Consider the following 17,095-nt stretch of genomic DNA (forward strand, 5'->3'; position numbering starts at 1 on the left):
ACCACACACAATAAAAACATTGAAATTCAGTCCTGCTTGTGAATAGGTTAAGGTCTATCTCAGAGACCTGACATATAATCTGGATGTAGATGTGATTTATCATCAGACTATGCTGTGTGCAGCTGTTATTATGAACACTCTCTCCAGGATGTCCGAATCCCAGGACACTGTTTGGAAAAGGAATGTGAAAGTGCTTTCTGAATCTTGATCTATACTGAGTGCAGACTTGTCTAGAAATGGGACTGCATGACAGATCATTTCAGGACTATGTGATTAAAAGTGTACTTGGGTGTTAGGAAACATGATAATGATGGCTCCCGGGTCATTTTGCCTCTGTAGAAAGCTGCAGGGCACTTCTCAGCTTCAGGTGTACTTGTGTGCCCAGTTATGCACAGACATGCACAAAATGAAGTCAAGTTCCTGCTTTTGAAGCATTTCATGAGAATTTGTTCCACATGTATTTTTTTTAAATTTAGAGATACAGCATGGTAACAAGCCCCTCCAGTCCAATAGTCTACACTGTCCAATTACACCCAACCTACTAACGCACTTGTGTTTGAAATGTTTGAGGAAAAGGAGCACTGGAAGGAAACACACATAGTCACAGTGAGAATGTAGAAACTCCTTATAGACATTGGCAGGAATTCAACCTGGGTCACTGGTGCTGAAATAGTGTTACACTAACTGCTAAGCTAACATGCCAACACACTCTGTTGCAGATATTCATCAATTCCACACACACACACACACACAAACACCAGTCTTTGCCACCACGATCAAAGGTTCTTGATGTTATTAAGCACCCACTTCCAATTTTCCGCTGGCAACCCAAACCATGAATATTTTCATTCTCTTTATTTTCCAATGGGCTTTCAGATCATCAACTATTGGAGGTATGGTCACATGAAAGCCACCACCAAAGCTTCAGTGCTGAGGACTGAGTACAACATCAAGATCCTCTTCCATTCTTTCTCTTGTGAATCTTCAGTTCTTTATTTGAGAACTGCTCTCTCCAAATCTGAAGCATAGTCCTTTTTAGTTTCATCCAGTGGCAAACTCCTGCCAGAACTGGGATACAAAGATCCATGCCACTTTTCAGGGTCCCAGATGTCTTGACTGTCATATTTTTCCAAAAGATATACTGTACTGGTCTTTGTTTTGGCATGTATGATGTTATAGGCATCACCGAGTCATGGCTGAAAGAATATTATAGTTGGGAGCTTAACATCCAAGGATACACATTGTATCAAAAGGACAGGCAGGAAGCCAGATGGAGTGGCATGGCTTTGTTGGTAAAAAATGAAATCAAATCCTTAGAAAGAGGTGACATGGGATTGGAAGATGTAGAATTCTTGTGAGTAGAGTTAAGAAACTACAAGGGTAAAAAGACCTTGATGGGAATTATATACAGGCCTCTGAATAAGTGAGATAAAAGTTACAAAGGGAGATTAAAAAACGTCAGCAGGTGATGATACAATAGTCAGGGGGGATTTCAATATGCAGGTAGATTAGGAAAATCAGGTTGGTGCTTGATCCCAAGAGAGAGAGAAATTGTAGAATGCCTTCAAGAAGGGTTTTTGGAGCAGCTTGTGGTTGAGCCCACTAGGATCAGCTGTTCAGGACTGGGTATTGCATAATGAACCGGATTTGATAAGGGAGCTTAAGGAAAAGGAAACCTTAAGGGACAATGATCGTAATATGATGGAATTTACCCTGCAATTTAAGAGACAGAAGCAAAAGTCAAATGTATCAGTATTACAGTGGAGTAAAAGGAATTACAGATGCATGTGAGAGAAGCTGGCCACAGTCAATTGGAAGGTGAGACTAGTAGGGATGACAGCAGAGCAGCAAAGGCTGGAGTTTTTGGGAGCAATTTTGAAGGTGCAGGATAGATACATCCCAAAGAAGTATTCTAAAGACAGGATGATCCAACCATGGCTGACAATGGGAGTCAAAGCCAACATAAAAGCAAAAGAGAGGGCATATAATAAAGTAAAAATTAGTCAGAAGTTAAAGGATTGGTTAACTTTTAAAAACCAACAGAAGGCAACTAAAAAAACTATTGGGGGGGGGATGAATATGAAGGTAAGCTAGCCAACAGTATCAAAAAGGATGCAAAAAGTTTTTCCTCATGTATGTAAAGAGTAAATGAAAGGCAAGAGTAGATAATGGACCACTGGAAAATGGCACTAGGGAGGTAATAATGGGGACAAGGGAATGACAGATGAACTGAATAAGTTTTTTGCATCAATCTTTACTGTGCAAGACACTAGCAACATGCTGGCAATTCAAGAGTGTAAGGGTGCAAACATGAGTGCATTTGCTATAACAAGGAAGAAACTGCACCAGAAGGTAGATAAGTCATCTGGATCAGATGACTACACTCCAGTGGTCTGAAAGTGGTGGCTGAAGAGATTGTATAGGCATTAGTAATGACTTTTTAAGAATTACTAAATTCCTAAATGGATCTGGAGGACTGGAATATTGCAAATGTCACTCCACTCTTCAAGGAAGTAGGGAGGCAGAAGAAAGGAAATTATAAGCCACTTAGCCTGACCTTAGTGGTTGTGAAGACTCTTGAATATGTTTGCATGCTTTTATGCATTGAGTTGCTGCCACATGATTGGCTGATTAGATCTTTGCATTAATAAGCCGGTGTCCAGGTGCATCTAATAAAGTGGCCACTGAATATATATCTGATTGGCCTTGGGTTTCCATCTTCCAAAGGATAACATGAGTATTGGTTTGAGGCTGACTGGTTACAGTGCTGACATCTGCTCTGAAGGTGCAACATGTTATTTCATATTGTCTCTGTTGCTAGGGAGATGGCAGTGAACCTACACTTCAGCACTGGTTGTGCCCAGAACACTATTGCAATCCAGTGACAAGGAAGGGTGTTTGTAAAGTTTGTTGTTGTTCAGTCGTCAAGTTGAGTCTGACTCTTCATGACCTCATGGACTCCTGCACACCAAGCCTTCTTGTTGGAAACTGCCTCTCTAAGATCCCCCAAGGTGATACACATTGTCTGAGTAATATTATCTATCCATCGTAGCCTCTGTGGTCCTCTCCTTCTTTTACCTTCTGTTTTACCTAACATGAGAGTCTTCTTCAAGGAATCCTGTCTTCTCATGATGTGGCCAAAATATCTGAGCTTTTATCTCATAATCAAGCCTCCTAGTGAGCAGTCTGGCTGTATTTCTTCAAGTATTGACTTGTTGGATCTTCTTACTGCCCAACAAACTCTTTTTTAAAATATATTTTTAATTCAATTTTTAAGATAATTACATAGAATGAATAGAATAATAGAATAATATGATATATCAGCCCTCCCCCTCCCCTTTACCCTTCCCCCCCTTAACATCCCTATCTAAAAAAAAAGGGGAAAAAAGAAAAAAAGAAAAGAAAGAAGAAAGAAAGAAGAAAAAATGTCTGCCTTGATATCGGAAGATCCCCACATGCTCCATGGAATTCAAAATAGCTTTAATATATGTATTTGTTTCTTTCCCCAAATGACTAATAACTTTATCTTCAGAGCACCTATATATTTAATCCTATCTTTTGTAAGTAAGGGTGCCAAATTTTCAGAAATATGTCATATTTATTTCTTAAATTATGTAATTTTTTCAAGTGGAATGCAGCTAAAAATGTCATTATTCCAACGATCCATACTTAAGTATGAATCCCATTTCCAAGTAACTACAATAGCCTTTTTGGCTACTGCCAATGCAATTTTTATGAATTCTTTCTGATATTTGTTCAATTTAGGTTTTGGTTTTATCCCTTCAATATCACCTAGTAAAAATAATATTAGGTTATGTGGAAGTTGTATTCCAATAAATTGTTCCAATAAAACTCTTAAATTTATCCAAAAAGGTTGAATTTTGAAACAGGACCAAGTAGAGTGTAAAAAAGTACCAATTTCTTGATTACATCGAAAACATTGATCAGATAAATTTGGGTTAAATCTATTTATTTTTTGTGGTGTAATATATAATTGACGTAAAAAATTGTATTGTACTAATCTAAGTCAGACATTTATTGTATTTGTCATACTGTCAAGACATAGTCTTGACCAACTTGTTTCATCAATTTTAATATTTGCCCAACGAACTCTTAACACTTTCCTCCAGTATCCAAGTTCAAAGGCATCAATTCTTTTGTATTCAGCCTTACTAATAGTCCAGCTCTCACAGCCATATATCACAACTGGAAATCCATAGACCTGACTATATGGATCTCCATAGACAATGTTATGTCTCTGCACTTCAGTATTTTATCTAAATTTGCCATTGCTGCCCTCCCCAGAAGTAAGCGCCGTTTAATTTCGTGGCTGCAGTTACCATTGATAGAAATCTTTGAACCGAGGAAGATAAAATCCGTCACTGCTTCCACTTCCTTTCCATTTATTACCACAGAGTTAATAGGGCTGGTCAACATAATCTTGGTTTTCTTAATATTGAGCAACAAGCCAGCTTTTTCACTTTCTTCTTTCACTTCGATTAGAAGCTTCCTCAGATCCTCCTCACTTCCAGCTATTAGGGTAGTATCATCTTCATATCTGACATTCTTAATATTTCATCCGGCAATTTTGATTCCAACATCTGAGTCCTTTAGACCAGCATTCCTCATGATGAGTTCAACATATAGATTAAATAAGTAAAAGTGTTACCAGCACATCTGGAAAACCTAACAATGGCCTTTAGACTGGAAAGATCAATTTGTAAAGTATGATTGCTTTAATCAAAAGTTCTATCAGTTCCATCCAAATCTTTCTCTTCCTGCAACTTCTGGAAGCAGGTTTAATGCCACAGACTCCAGGGCAAGGTACCAGGCGAGGCCGAGTTAAGCAATGTCAGGCCTGGCTCAGTTTCTGGACTTAGTCCTAGGCTCACTCAGCTCGAACATGTAAACCAGAGTGACATAGAGATACAAGTGTGGAGAGAATACTCATCAGTTTCCATTTTTGTATGCCCTCTTGTGGGAATATGTAGGGGGAAGTATGGATAAAGTAAAAGGAAAGGAGAGATTACTGGAATCTCCAGAAGTTTAGAAAGGGATAAGAATTTAACCAGGCAACATGGCACAAGATTGTAAAGGGTATAGAATACAGGACTGAAGATGTTGTATTTGAATGCACCTACTTCCTTTGAACTAAGTGACTTAAGATCAGAGCATGTAGAATCTTTGTGGATAGAGTGAAGAAACTACAAGGGTAAAAAGACCCTGATGGGAGTTATATACAGGCCTCCAAATAGTAGCCAGGACATGGGGTACAAATAACAACAGGAGACAAAAAAGGCATGTAAAAAGGGCAATGTTGCAATGGTCATAGGGATTTCAATATGCATAAAAATTGGGAAAACTAGATTGGTATAGAACCATAGAATATTACAGCACAGAAACAGGCCTTTTGGCCCTTCTTGGTTGTGCCGAACCATTTTTCTGCCTAGTCCCACTGACCTGCACCTGGGCCATATCCCTCCAAACCCCTCTCATCCATATACCTGTCCAAGTTTTTCTTAAATGTCAAAAATGAGGCCGCATTCACCACTTCATCTGGCAGCTTATTCCACACTTCCACCACTCTCTGCGTGAAGAAGCCCCCCCCCCCCCCATGTTCCCTTTAAACTTTTCCCCCTTCACCCTTAACCCATGACCTCTTTTTTTTTCTGGTATTGTATCCCAAGAAAAGGAATTTGTAAAATGTCTACAAGGTTTTTTTAGAGCAGCTTGTGTTGAGCCCATTAGAAAATGCAATTCTGGATTTGGTGTGGTGGAAAGAACCAGATTTGATTAGGGAAGTTAATGTAAAGGAACCCTTAAGAGGCAGTGATCATAATATAATTGAATTCACTCTTCAGTTTAAGAGGGAGAAACTAAAATTAGATGTATCAGTATCATAGTTGAGTAAAGGTAATGACAGGGGCACGAGAGAGGTGCTGCTAAAGTTGATTGGAAGAAAAGGCTAGCTTGGATGATATTAGAGCAGAAATGGGTAGAATCAGTAGATTTTGGCATGGTTCCAGAGGACTGGAAAACTGCAAATGTCTCTCTACACTTCATGGAGGGAGGGAGGCAGAAGAAAGAAAATTGTAGGCCAGTTAGCCTGACCTCAGTGGCTGTGAAGATGCTGGAGTCAATTGTAAAGGATGTGCTTTTGAGGTACTTGGAGGCAAATGATAAAATAGGCCAAAGTCAGCATATTTTCCTTAAGGGAAAATCTTGCCTGACAAATCTGTTAGAATTCATTGAGGAAATAACTAGCATGATAGACAAAGAAGAATTGGTGTATGTTGTGCATTTGGATTTTCAGAAGGCTTTTGACAAGGTGCTGCACAAGAAACTGCTTAACAAGAGAAGAGCCCATAGGAGAGATACTTGCTTGGATAGAGCATTGGCTGATTGGCAGGAGACAAAGAGTGGGAATAAAGGGAGCATTTTCTGATTGGCCGCCTGTGACTAGTGGTGTTCTGCAGGAGTCTGTGTTGGGACTGCTTTGTTTTACATTGTACATCAATGATTTGAATTATGGAGTTGATGCCTTTGAGGTCAGGTTTGCGGATGATATGAAGGTAGGTGGAGGGGCAGATAGCATTGAGGAAGCAAGAGGACTGCAGAAGGACCTAGACAGATTAGGAGAAAGAATGAAGAAATGGTGGATGGGATACAGTGTTGGTAAGTGTATGGCATGCACTTTGGTAGAAGGAATAATAGCATAGACTGTTTTCTAAATGGGGAGGAAACTCAAAAACCTGAGGTGCAAAGGGACTTGGAAGTCTTTGTGCAGAATTCCCTGTAGATTAATTTACGCATTTGAGTCAGTGATGAGGAAGGCAAATGCCATGTTAACATAACATTAATTCTGAGAGGACTAGAATATAAGGATGTAAGGTTGAGTCTTTGTAAAGCACTGGTGAGGCCTCATTTGGAGTATTGTGAGCAGTTTTTGGCCCCTTATTTAAGAAAGGATGTGCTGACATTGGAGAGGCTTCAGGGGAGGGTCACTAGAATGATTCCGAGAATGAGGAGCGATTGATGGCTCTGTGTCTTTATTTGCTGGAGTTTAGAAGAATGAGTGGGGATCTCATTGAAATGTATCAAATGTTGAAAGGCCAAGATGTGGAGAGAATCTTTCCTATGATTGGTGAGTTTAGGACCAGAGGCAGTCTCATAATAGAGGTACGTCCATTTAGAACAGAGATGAAGAGGAATTCCTTTAGCCAGAAGGAGGTGAATCTGAATTTGTTTTTGCAGGTGGCTGTGGAAGCCAAGTCACTGAGTATATCTATGGTGGATATTGATAGGTTACTGATTGCAGGGAATCAGTAACCTATCAATATCCACCATAAAGGTTACAGGGAGAAGGCAGGAGAATGGGGTTGAGAGGTAAATAGATCAGCCATGAGCAAACTCGATGAGCCAAATGGCCTAATTCTGCCCCTAATGGATTTATGATCTTGCATACTGTTCGGGTACTCTTTGATTTCTAGCAGCTTTTCCTTGGAATATCTGTATGGTTCCTTCATGCCACATACTTTTATTATATCATTTAATACATATTTTTCTTCAATCCATTCTTTCTTATCACTGCCATCAGTGAGGCTCAGCAACTGTCTCCACCGCTCCACTAAGAACTTGGGCCTTAACAGTGATTTCTTTCATTCTTCTCAGATCTCTATTTACCCCACATCTTTCTTCAATACCTCTTGTAGACTAGTGCTCCCACTAACCAAGTGCACTTTGTACTGATTGAGTTTGAGCTGCTTCAACCACGAGCGACCCAGAAGCACTGGATAACTATCATTAACAACGTACATTGGAATATTCTTTCTCTGTTCGTTAATCTCCACCGTAACGTGTACTACTCCTCTCACTGGAACAACCTCACCAGTGAAAGTCTTTAAAGTCAACCTTGCTCCTTCTGGGGTGAGATGCTGCAATTGTTCTTTGTAAACTGTGTCTGACACCAGTGATCCTGCAGTACCCGTGTCCTCCTGCATCCTCCCACTACAGCCCCATCCAACCACAGGCTCACCCAATAGATGCCTTTGTGTCCCGAAACAGATAAAGCATGCAAAGCTTCTTCAACCAGAGTGCTCCTTAGTCACTCAGTCTGTCCTCAGTATGCTCCATCTTGATCACATGTTTCTTTCTGGTTTTCCAAGTCATTTTCGTTTATTGCAGTGTTCTTTCACTTTCACTATGTATACCACAATTGAGCCTATTATGTAACATGCCATTCAGCGACTGCCCAAAATCAGTGTTCAGGCAATTGCTTCAGCATCGCAACAAACTGTGAAATAGACTCGCCTTCCTCTTGATTCCTCTTATGAAATCTAAACCTCTAAGCAATAATCAAAGGTTTAAGTGAGTAGTGGTATTTTAAGACTTTCACTATGCCCTCACCAGGCTTAGGAGGTTGCATTAAACTGTAATAAAATTTTAAAAGATTTTGCACCCATTACAGTTGGAAAAGCTGGTGCATGAATATCATCTGAAATTTGATTTGCCTGTGCAAAATATTAAAAGTTTTCAAAATATGAACTCCATTCTTCTGACATTTCATCATAAGACCCCATACTTCCCAACATTGTCGCCATTTTCAAGCACAATAACATTCCAGAAAATATAACCAGTCTTAACTTTCTCTTCCTTATTTGTTTTATTTAATCCCCCCATTCTCACTATCGATTTTTCACTCACCACACATCCTGCGGTCATTTTCTTTTTACTCACCCACATTACACAGTGTACACCGCTAGCATTGCACATTGCACATCAGTTATTAAACAATTATTATCGCATGAGGACTAGTCACCTCATTACCAGTTGTTATGCTTGTGGTATTGGGAACTCGGGTGGCTGTGATTAATCCACGTGAGAGACGGAGGGGTGAGAAACATCATTCCACAGTTTATTTTACTTGTAAATCTTCTACACAGAAAGTCATTTCACATTATGTTCAGTGTGTAACACACAGGGAAGTTGGACAGCAACTCATAAGAGTCAAAATATAAATGGATACATAACAATAGCACAGTACAGGCCCTTTGGCCCACAATGTTGTCCTGAACTTTTAGCCTATTCTTAGATCAATCTAATGCTTCCCTCCCTCATAGCCCTTGATTTTTCTATCATCCATGTTCCCTAGTTTCTTAAGTACCTATGGAAAATGCCTTAAATGTCTTTTTCCAAAACTACTTCGGAATATTTTGAGATTGAGGGACTACTGTCTAAATACATGTCTTTAACTGAAAGATAATTTGTTTACCTAACTACCTGTTAAATCTAAGCATCAATTCTAATGTTTCAGGTTGGCAAGTTTGGAAGATCAGCTGAATGACCTTTCTGAGCTTCATCAGCATGAGACAATGGACCTAAAGCAAGAGCTGGCAAGCATTGAGGAAAAAGTTGCCTATCAGTCATATGAAAGGACTCGTGATATTCAGGTCTGCAGCTTTCATTAACACCTTCTCAGTACAGAACTGTTTTGCCCTGTGCTCACAGACTGACACTGGCCTCTGTAATTCAGCTGTTTTAAGACTCTCAAGTTTGTATTCAAGGCCTCCCTATTCATTGTTACCTTCTTTGGCCTTGCAGCCCTTGGGTTTTCCTCCAGTTCAGATACCTTGAGCTTTAAATGCTTCTCCACCCGTGGTTGTGCATTTAGCGTACAAACTCCTTACAGACAGTGGCTGGAATTGAACCAGGATCACTGGCACTGTAAACCGCTATACTACTGTCCTTTCCCCACCCTAAATTACCATTTAAAGGAAGTTTATTGTCAACAATCCTAATAATGTAATTTATTGCTAAAACAAAAACGCAATTTGCAGATGCTGGAAATTAGAACAAAAAGATCAGAAGATGCTGGTGGTAATTAGCTGGTCAGGCACCACCGTGGAGGAATATTGACATTTTAAGTCAATGACTATTCATCAGGTATATGGACTTTCACCAGAAACATTCTTCTGTTAGCATTTGTACACTGTTAGTGCAACTATTTCTGGGCATATTTTTTTAGATTTACTGGATTGGGTGACCTGTGGTGATATTTTACACAAAATGTCAGAATTTAGGCTTTTTAAGTTAACTTGTTTTTTAGAAAAAGAAGCATATGTCATCAATCTGCGAATATGATAGGGTATTTTAAGTGACTTCTGGATGGGTACATGGAGCTTAGAAAAATAGAGGGCTATGGGTAACCCGAGGTAATTTCTAAAGTAAGTACATGTTTGGCACAGCAGTGTGGGCCGAAGGTATTGTGCTGTGGGTTTTCTATGTTTCTATTTACAGTATCTGCATTTTGCTGAAATGCAGCTGCCCCAATCCTCTTCCTGCATGGAATATTGTGGTATATGAATCTTGTGTCACAAATTTAAACTTGTTTTCCCTGTGGAACTGACTGACCAATATAATTTCCTGTGATTGTCACTGATAACTAACCATCATTCTAGGACTGTGACAGTTCAGCAGAGGATTGAACAATACATTCTTACCAAGAGGACATTTTATGAAAGTAGCTCCTATTCTCTTAAAAGCACGACAGATACCTTAACCTAAAGTAAATGCAGATAATGCTGGAAACTCTCAGCAGGTCAAAGTGCATTTATTACCAAAGAATGTATAAATTATACAACCTTGAGATTTGTTTGCTCACAGGCAGTCATAAAGCGAGGAACCCAAAAGAAGCCAATTAAAAAAATAAGATCAACCCCTAGTGCTCACTTGAAAACAGAAGTGAGTAACAACAACAACAACAGCATTCCAAACCAGGTCGAAATCCCCAGAGTAGGCGCAAAGCTCGGTATTCAGTTTGTCATATCAGTGGGACAAATCGCTGCAAAATTCACAGAAGTGAAGCACAGCAGCCAGGGGCAATCTCACAGTCTCAGCGTCACGGAGAGAGGAGCTCCCAGACTATCTGGGCCAGTGTTTAAACATGTCCGAACCTCGCACTAGGACCTGGCCCCACCACAGCCAATTGCTCCACACCTAAATTTTGCTGCTGGAGAAGCCGTTCTTGACCTCTCCAAATCAGCTCTGCACCCAGAGCGATTCAACCCTGCCCAACACCCTGCCTTCCAGTCTATCTGGGCTGGCATTTACATTGTTCAAACAGCGTATTGTACCTCGTATTAGGACCTGGGCCTCACTGCGGTGAATTGCTCCGGGCCTAGAACATGCCACCCAGCAATTCGCTTCAGACCTGGATTTGGCTGCTGAAGAAGTTGTTCTCAACTTCTCCAAATTGGCTGCCATTTAATCCGATCATAGCTGTTCTACTGTATGTGGGCTTCAACTCCCCCTGTGCCATTTTGTTCCTCGATCCATCAAATGTTTATTCACCTTCACTTTAAATACTTCTAATGATCCAGATTCCACCAGCTGCTGGGGGTGAGAATTCCAGAGATTTGCTGCTCTTGGCAAGTAGGAATTTCTATGTATCCTAGTTTTGTGTTTATGTCCCCTTTTCTAGACTCCCACCAGTGAAAACATCCCCCTAAGGATATGTTTGAATAAAGTCACCCTCATTCTTCTAAACTCCAATGAATACAGGCCCAAATTATTGTATCTCTCTTGGTAGGGCAACCCTCTCAACCCACGAATTAGACTTGTGAGTCTCCTTTGTACTGCCTGCAACATTACTCTATCTTTTATTTTAGGTAAAGGGACTAAAATTATGCTGAGTATATGAACAGCTGGAACATAGAAATCAATTTAAGAATAGGAAGATTTGCTTACTCCTACCAAGGTGCATGACTTCATAGTACCCCAGATTAAACTCACTTTGTTAGGCTTTTGCCCATTCACAATCTACTGTATATTCAGTTGCAAAATTGCAATATCCATTTTACAACATGCTTGCCAACCCCTTTTCTTATCATTAGAAGTTCTGGAAACCTTTCATAGGTCTTTAATATAAATAGTGAACAATTGAGGCCAAATAAGCGATCCTGGTATTTCCCTAGTTACCTCCTTCCAGCTTGAAAATGTCCTGTTCATCCCAACTCTGTTTTCTACAAGACAACCAGTTTTCAATTCATTCTAACATATTTCCTCTGATACCACTAGTTTTTAATGTGTGCATCAGCCTCCTATGTGACATTTTGTCAAATACCTTTTGGAAATCTAAATGCATTACAACTACAGGTCCCCCTTTATTATCCTCCTCTGCCTCCCCCATCCCATTATATCATCAAAGAATACTAGGAAATTTGACCAAAATGATATTAAACCACATTGACTAATTTAAATTCAGCTTTCTTAAATGATTAGCTATTTGATTATGCATGGGTATAATCAGAAGCAGCAAGGGAACTAACTTACATGGCGTTGCCCTTCTTTCATCTTTGACAGCAGGTCAAAATAAAGCTGGAGTGTGGGGACTCATTGCAGCTGTGAGGTTAGACAATAGTCTGATATATTTCCCACCATCACCATTAAACCAGGAGATCAACCCTGGTTCAATCAGTGCAGGGAAAGCATACGAGGGGCATCACCAGGCACACCTCAGAATGAGGAATCAACCTGCTGAAGTTACAAGATATGACTACTTGAATGCTAATCACCATAAACAGCATCCAACCACAAACACAAGAAAACCTGCAGAAGGGACTTGGCCCAAAGCGTCCTCTGTATTCTTTTCCATCGATGCTGCCTGGCTGGCTGAGTTCCCCCAGTATTTTGTGTGTGTTGCAGTAGAGAGAGTTAAACAATCCCATAGCCAGAAGATTAGATTTAAGTTTTGCAGTCCGATTATGAATGGTGGTGGACACTTAAACAAATCGATGGAAGTGGGGTTCTGAACAATGAGGAACCCCAACACATCAGTACAAAAGAGAACGATTTAGCATTTGCAAGAATATGCAGCTAGAAGTACTGAGTGGATGATCCACCTCAGCCTCCAACACTCCCCACTGTGACAGATGCCTGTTTTCAGCAAACTTGCTTCATTCTGCATGACACTAAGAAATGGTTAAGCACATTGGATACAGCAAAGGCTATGGACTTTGAAAATGTTCTGGCAATAGAACTGAAGATGTGGCCCAGAGCTTGCCGACCCTTGGCCAAGCTGTTCCAGTAGTTACAAAGTTGGCAAATACCCAACAATGTGAAAGATTGTCCAGGTACATTCTGTCCACAAGAAGCAGGACCAATCCAATCTGGCCAATTCCCACCCCATTCATCTACTCCCAGGCATCAACAAAGTGGTGGAAGGGATGATCGATGGTGTACAAAGTAGTAACCTCGCACAGTCACTTAGTTGCGGTCTGCCAAAGTCACTCAGCTCCTGACCTCATTACAGCCTTGTTTCACACAAGAGAGATGAACTTCAGAGATGAAGTGAGATGATCAGGGATCAAGGATCGACTTCAATTGCCATATACATTTATGTATATTAGGAATTTGTTGTGGTGTGTTAACAAGACATAAAATAAAATCAACATCAACAATTATGAAAGATAAAGAATTACATAAAATAATTAGAGGTTAAGATAAAATAAAGTATGGATAGGGAATAAAATGTGCATAAGTAAATAAATACCAGCATGTTTTTACAATGTGAACAGCATTATAAAAAGTGGATTGAAGTGTATACAGGGCAGTGCTGTGACATAGATACAGGGGGAGTGTGCGTGAGGTCTAACTAGTAACTGCCCTTGATCCCAACAGTATTTCATCGAGAATGACATTAAGAAGTCCTGACTAAGCTGGAGTTGATGGAAGTCAGAGGGAGAACACTCCACTAGTTAGAGTCATGTCTAGCGCAAAGGAAGATGGCTGTAATTGGAGATCAGTCATCTTTAGCCACAAGACATCTCTGCAGGAGTTCATCAGAGTGATGCCTAAAGTAAATGAATAGTATAATAGATAAATAAGTGAATAGTTTAAGCTGTTTACCTCTCATCACCCAGCTTCTTATTCCATTCACCCTCTGCTATCCACCCACCTTCCCCCTCACCTGGTGAAACCTATCACTTGCCAGCTTGTATTCTTGCTCCTCCTCCTGCATCTTGTTATTCTGGTTCCTTCCCCCTTTCTTTCCAGTCCTAATGAAGGATCTTGGCTTGAAACGTCAACTGTTTATTCCTCTCCATAGATGCTACCTGATCTGCTGAGTTCCTCCGGCATTTTGTGTGTGTTCCTCTGGATTTCCAGTATCTGCAGAATTTCTTGTGTTTATGAATAGTTTTGTCTGTTTTTGTACACTTGTAAAGGTGAGTTGCTGATAAAAAAAAAGATAAACATGTGGGGGTCTGACAAGAGTGAAGGAAGTGTGACCGTGAAAGGGTTAGAGAAGACTACTGACTGAGCTAGCAAAATGCAAAGCTTTCCAGTAACTCAGAGGCAGGGATTTCAAAATCAAGTAGGGTTTAAGATGTCAGACTTAAGAAGCCATGTCTCAGAGAGCAGTCTAAGGCAACCCTTGTTCTTCACCCCCACCCCACAGACATTCCTCTCAACCCCGGGGGGAGGGGGGTTGATGAAAGGTATTCAAGCTGAATCATTAATTATCTCTGTATGTATATGCCTCCTGCAGTTTCAGATTTTACATCTAAAATTAATCTGAAATGGTACCTTATCTGGCTATTTCAGCCACGCCCACTGATGAGCGCTGTGTTTGTGTGTTCTTGTGTAGGAAGCACTGGAGTCGTGCCAGACACGCCTCGCCACCCTGGAGTTACATCAACAGCAGCAGCAGGTGGTGCAGAACGAAAATGCCAATGCCAAGGTGTTGCTGGGGAAATGTATCAACGTTTTACTGGCCATCATGACCGTCATCCTTGTCTGTGTCTCTACAGTTGCCAGATTCAGCATTCCTCTCATGAAGAGCCGTTTGCACATCATGTGCATGCTCTGTACAGTGATATTCGTTCTCATCTGTTGGAAAAAATGGAATCAGCTTCAGTGTCTAACAGAACCTATTTTTGCGTATCAACTGTGATTTCAAATTCTTGTCAAGTAAATGTTACTTTGAAATTAAAGAAAAAATCTAGATAAAGGAATTTATAACACGATTTCCACCTTGATTACCAACATTAAATAGGATTTGGAAAATGGTTATTTGACGTGTGCAGTATATTACTAATTGCAAGATCCTCTCTAAGATCTGTTCCTGCTACAGCCCAGAGCCAATGCCTCAAGGTGTCCTTTTACCTTTTGCTGATTGTCATTTCTTGTATGAAATGATCTTTTGAACAGAATTGACTAACAAGAAATGAAGCCATCGCTGGTTTTTAATCACATAATATTTTATAGACCAACCGGAAACCAGCAAAAGTGGGGTGAGAAGAACGGAACAAGAGTAGATGCCTGTACTTTATGTCATTAAAGAGGGAGAGCCAACCAATGGACAATGATTGAACGGTGGAAAGTTCATGTGATGACTGCCTTTCCACTCAGCTATGTATAAGTGATCTTTTCCACCATCTTACTAAGCTTCGAGGCTTACATCTATCAGGAAATAATACTTTCTATAAAACCAGTTCTGTAAATAAACACTTCTATGCCAGTTCTGTGGTAAATCTGTCCAGTAAATATATTCACTCTAATTTTTATCTGTACACCTGCTGGACTACAAGAGAATTAATACCTCAGTGCTATGTACTTGTTAAGTAGTTGTCATATGTAATTACTTTGGAGAGATCAATTTGAATACACTAGTACTGTGTAGTCAACTTTTTAGTCTCATGAAGTACACTTAATTGTAGCTCATAGAAATTATCTTAAGTTTATGCTTTTAAATGTATGGACGTATATTTATGTGCGGGGAAGTGCAATCTCTGTCTAACCAGAAGTGCTCAGAACCAGGCCTGTTATTGTGCTGAAAGGTAAATATATTCAATACAAGAACAGTTAGATCATATTTAATCATACATGGGTTTGGCTTTGTCTCACCTGCCCTAATGAAGAGTTATAGAGGGGTGGGAAACAGAGTGCCAGAATAGATAGTGGAGTGGTTGTGGAGAAAGACGTTATTAAGCATATATACAAGGTCAGGAATGAAAAGGTTGACCAGGGTGGGACTAGTATTCTGACTTGCATGTATTCCAATGCAAGGAATCTTATAGGAAAGGCGAATGAGCTTAGGGCATGGATCAGCACATGGAATTATGATGCTGTAGCCTTTTTTGAGGAGGGGCAGGACTGGCAGATCAAAGTCCCAGACTTACGTTGCTTTAGATGTGAAAGAGCAGGAGGTATTAAAGGGGAGGAGGGGACAGACTGGAGAGCTTGTCTAGTGAGGCTTTATGGTAGAAACTGAGGAATAACAAAGGTGTGACCACAGTAATGGGATTGTATTATAGACCATCCAACAGTTTGCAGGATTTAGAGCAAATTTGCAGAGAGATCGCAGACTGTTGCAAGAAACATAAGGTTGTGATAGTAGGTAACTTTAACTTTCTACATATTAACTGGGACACCTATACTGTAAAAGCACTGGATGGAAAAGTTTGTCAAATATATTCTGAGAAGTTTTCTTATTCAATACATATAAGTCCCAACTAGATAGAATGGGATACTAGATTTCCTGTTGGGGAATGAGATACAGCAGGTAACAGAAGCTTGTGTAGGTGAACACTTTGCATCTAGTGATCATAATGCCATTAGTTTCAAAGTAATTATGTTAAAGATTAGGTCTGGTCCTCGGGTTGAGATTCTAACATGGACAAAGACCAATTTTGATGGTATCAGAAAGGATATGGCAAGTGCGGATTGGGACAGGTTGTTTTCTGGCAATGGTGTACTTGGTAAATGGAAGACTTTCAAAAGTGAAATTTTGAGAGTACACATTTTGTATGTTCCTATCAGAATAAAAGGTAAAGATAAAAGATTTATGCAGTCTTGGTTTTTGAGAGATATTGAGGCCCTGGTTAAGGAAAAGGAGGAGGTACACAGCAGGTATAGGCAGGCAAGAACAAATGATGTATTTGAGGAGTATAAGAAATGCAAAACAACACTTAAGAAGGAAATCAGGAGGGCTAAAATAAAACATGAGGTTGCTCTAGCAGACAAGGTGAAGGAGAATTTGAAGTGCTTCTAAAGGTATATTAAGAGCAAAAAAGATAGCAAGGGACAAATTGGTCCT

General features: G+C 40.0%; 1 protein-coding gene across 5 annotated transcripts in view; it reads left to right on the top strand.

Annotated features, from left to right (window-relative positions):
• tmcc3 (transmembrane and coiled-coil domain family 3) overlaps positions 1-16,821 on the top strand; it is a 156,991-nt gene extending 140,170 nt beyond the window's left edge. For all 5 annotated transcript variants that reach the window (XM_073066013.1, XM_073066014.1, XM_073066012.1 and 2 more), the window contains exons 3-4: positions 9,314-9,449; positions 14,645-16,821. In XM_073066013.1, coding sequence (XP_072922114.1) covers positions 9,314-9,449; positions 14,645-14,950 — 442 coding nt within the window. In that variant the 3' untranslated portion in view covers positions 14,951-16,821. The remainder of the gene's footprint in view (positions 1-9,313; positions 9,450-14,644) is intronic.
• Positions 16,822-17,095: the final 274 nt, after the last annotated feature.

This window comes from Hemitrygon akajei, chromosome 14 (genome assembly GCF_048418815.1).
Source record: "Hemitrygon akajei chromosome 14, sHemAka1.3, whole genome shotgun sequence".
In the NCBI taxonomy this organism is placed as follows: Eukaryota; Metazoa; Chordata; class Chondrichthyes; order Myliobatiformes; family Dasyatidae; genus Hemitrygon; species Hemitrygon akajei.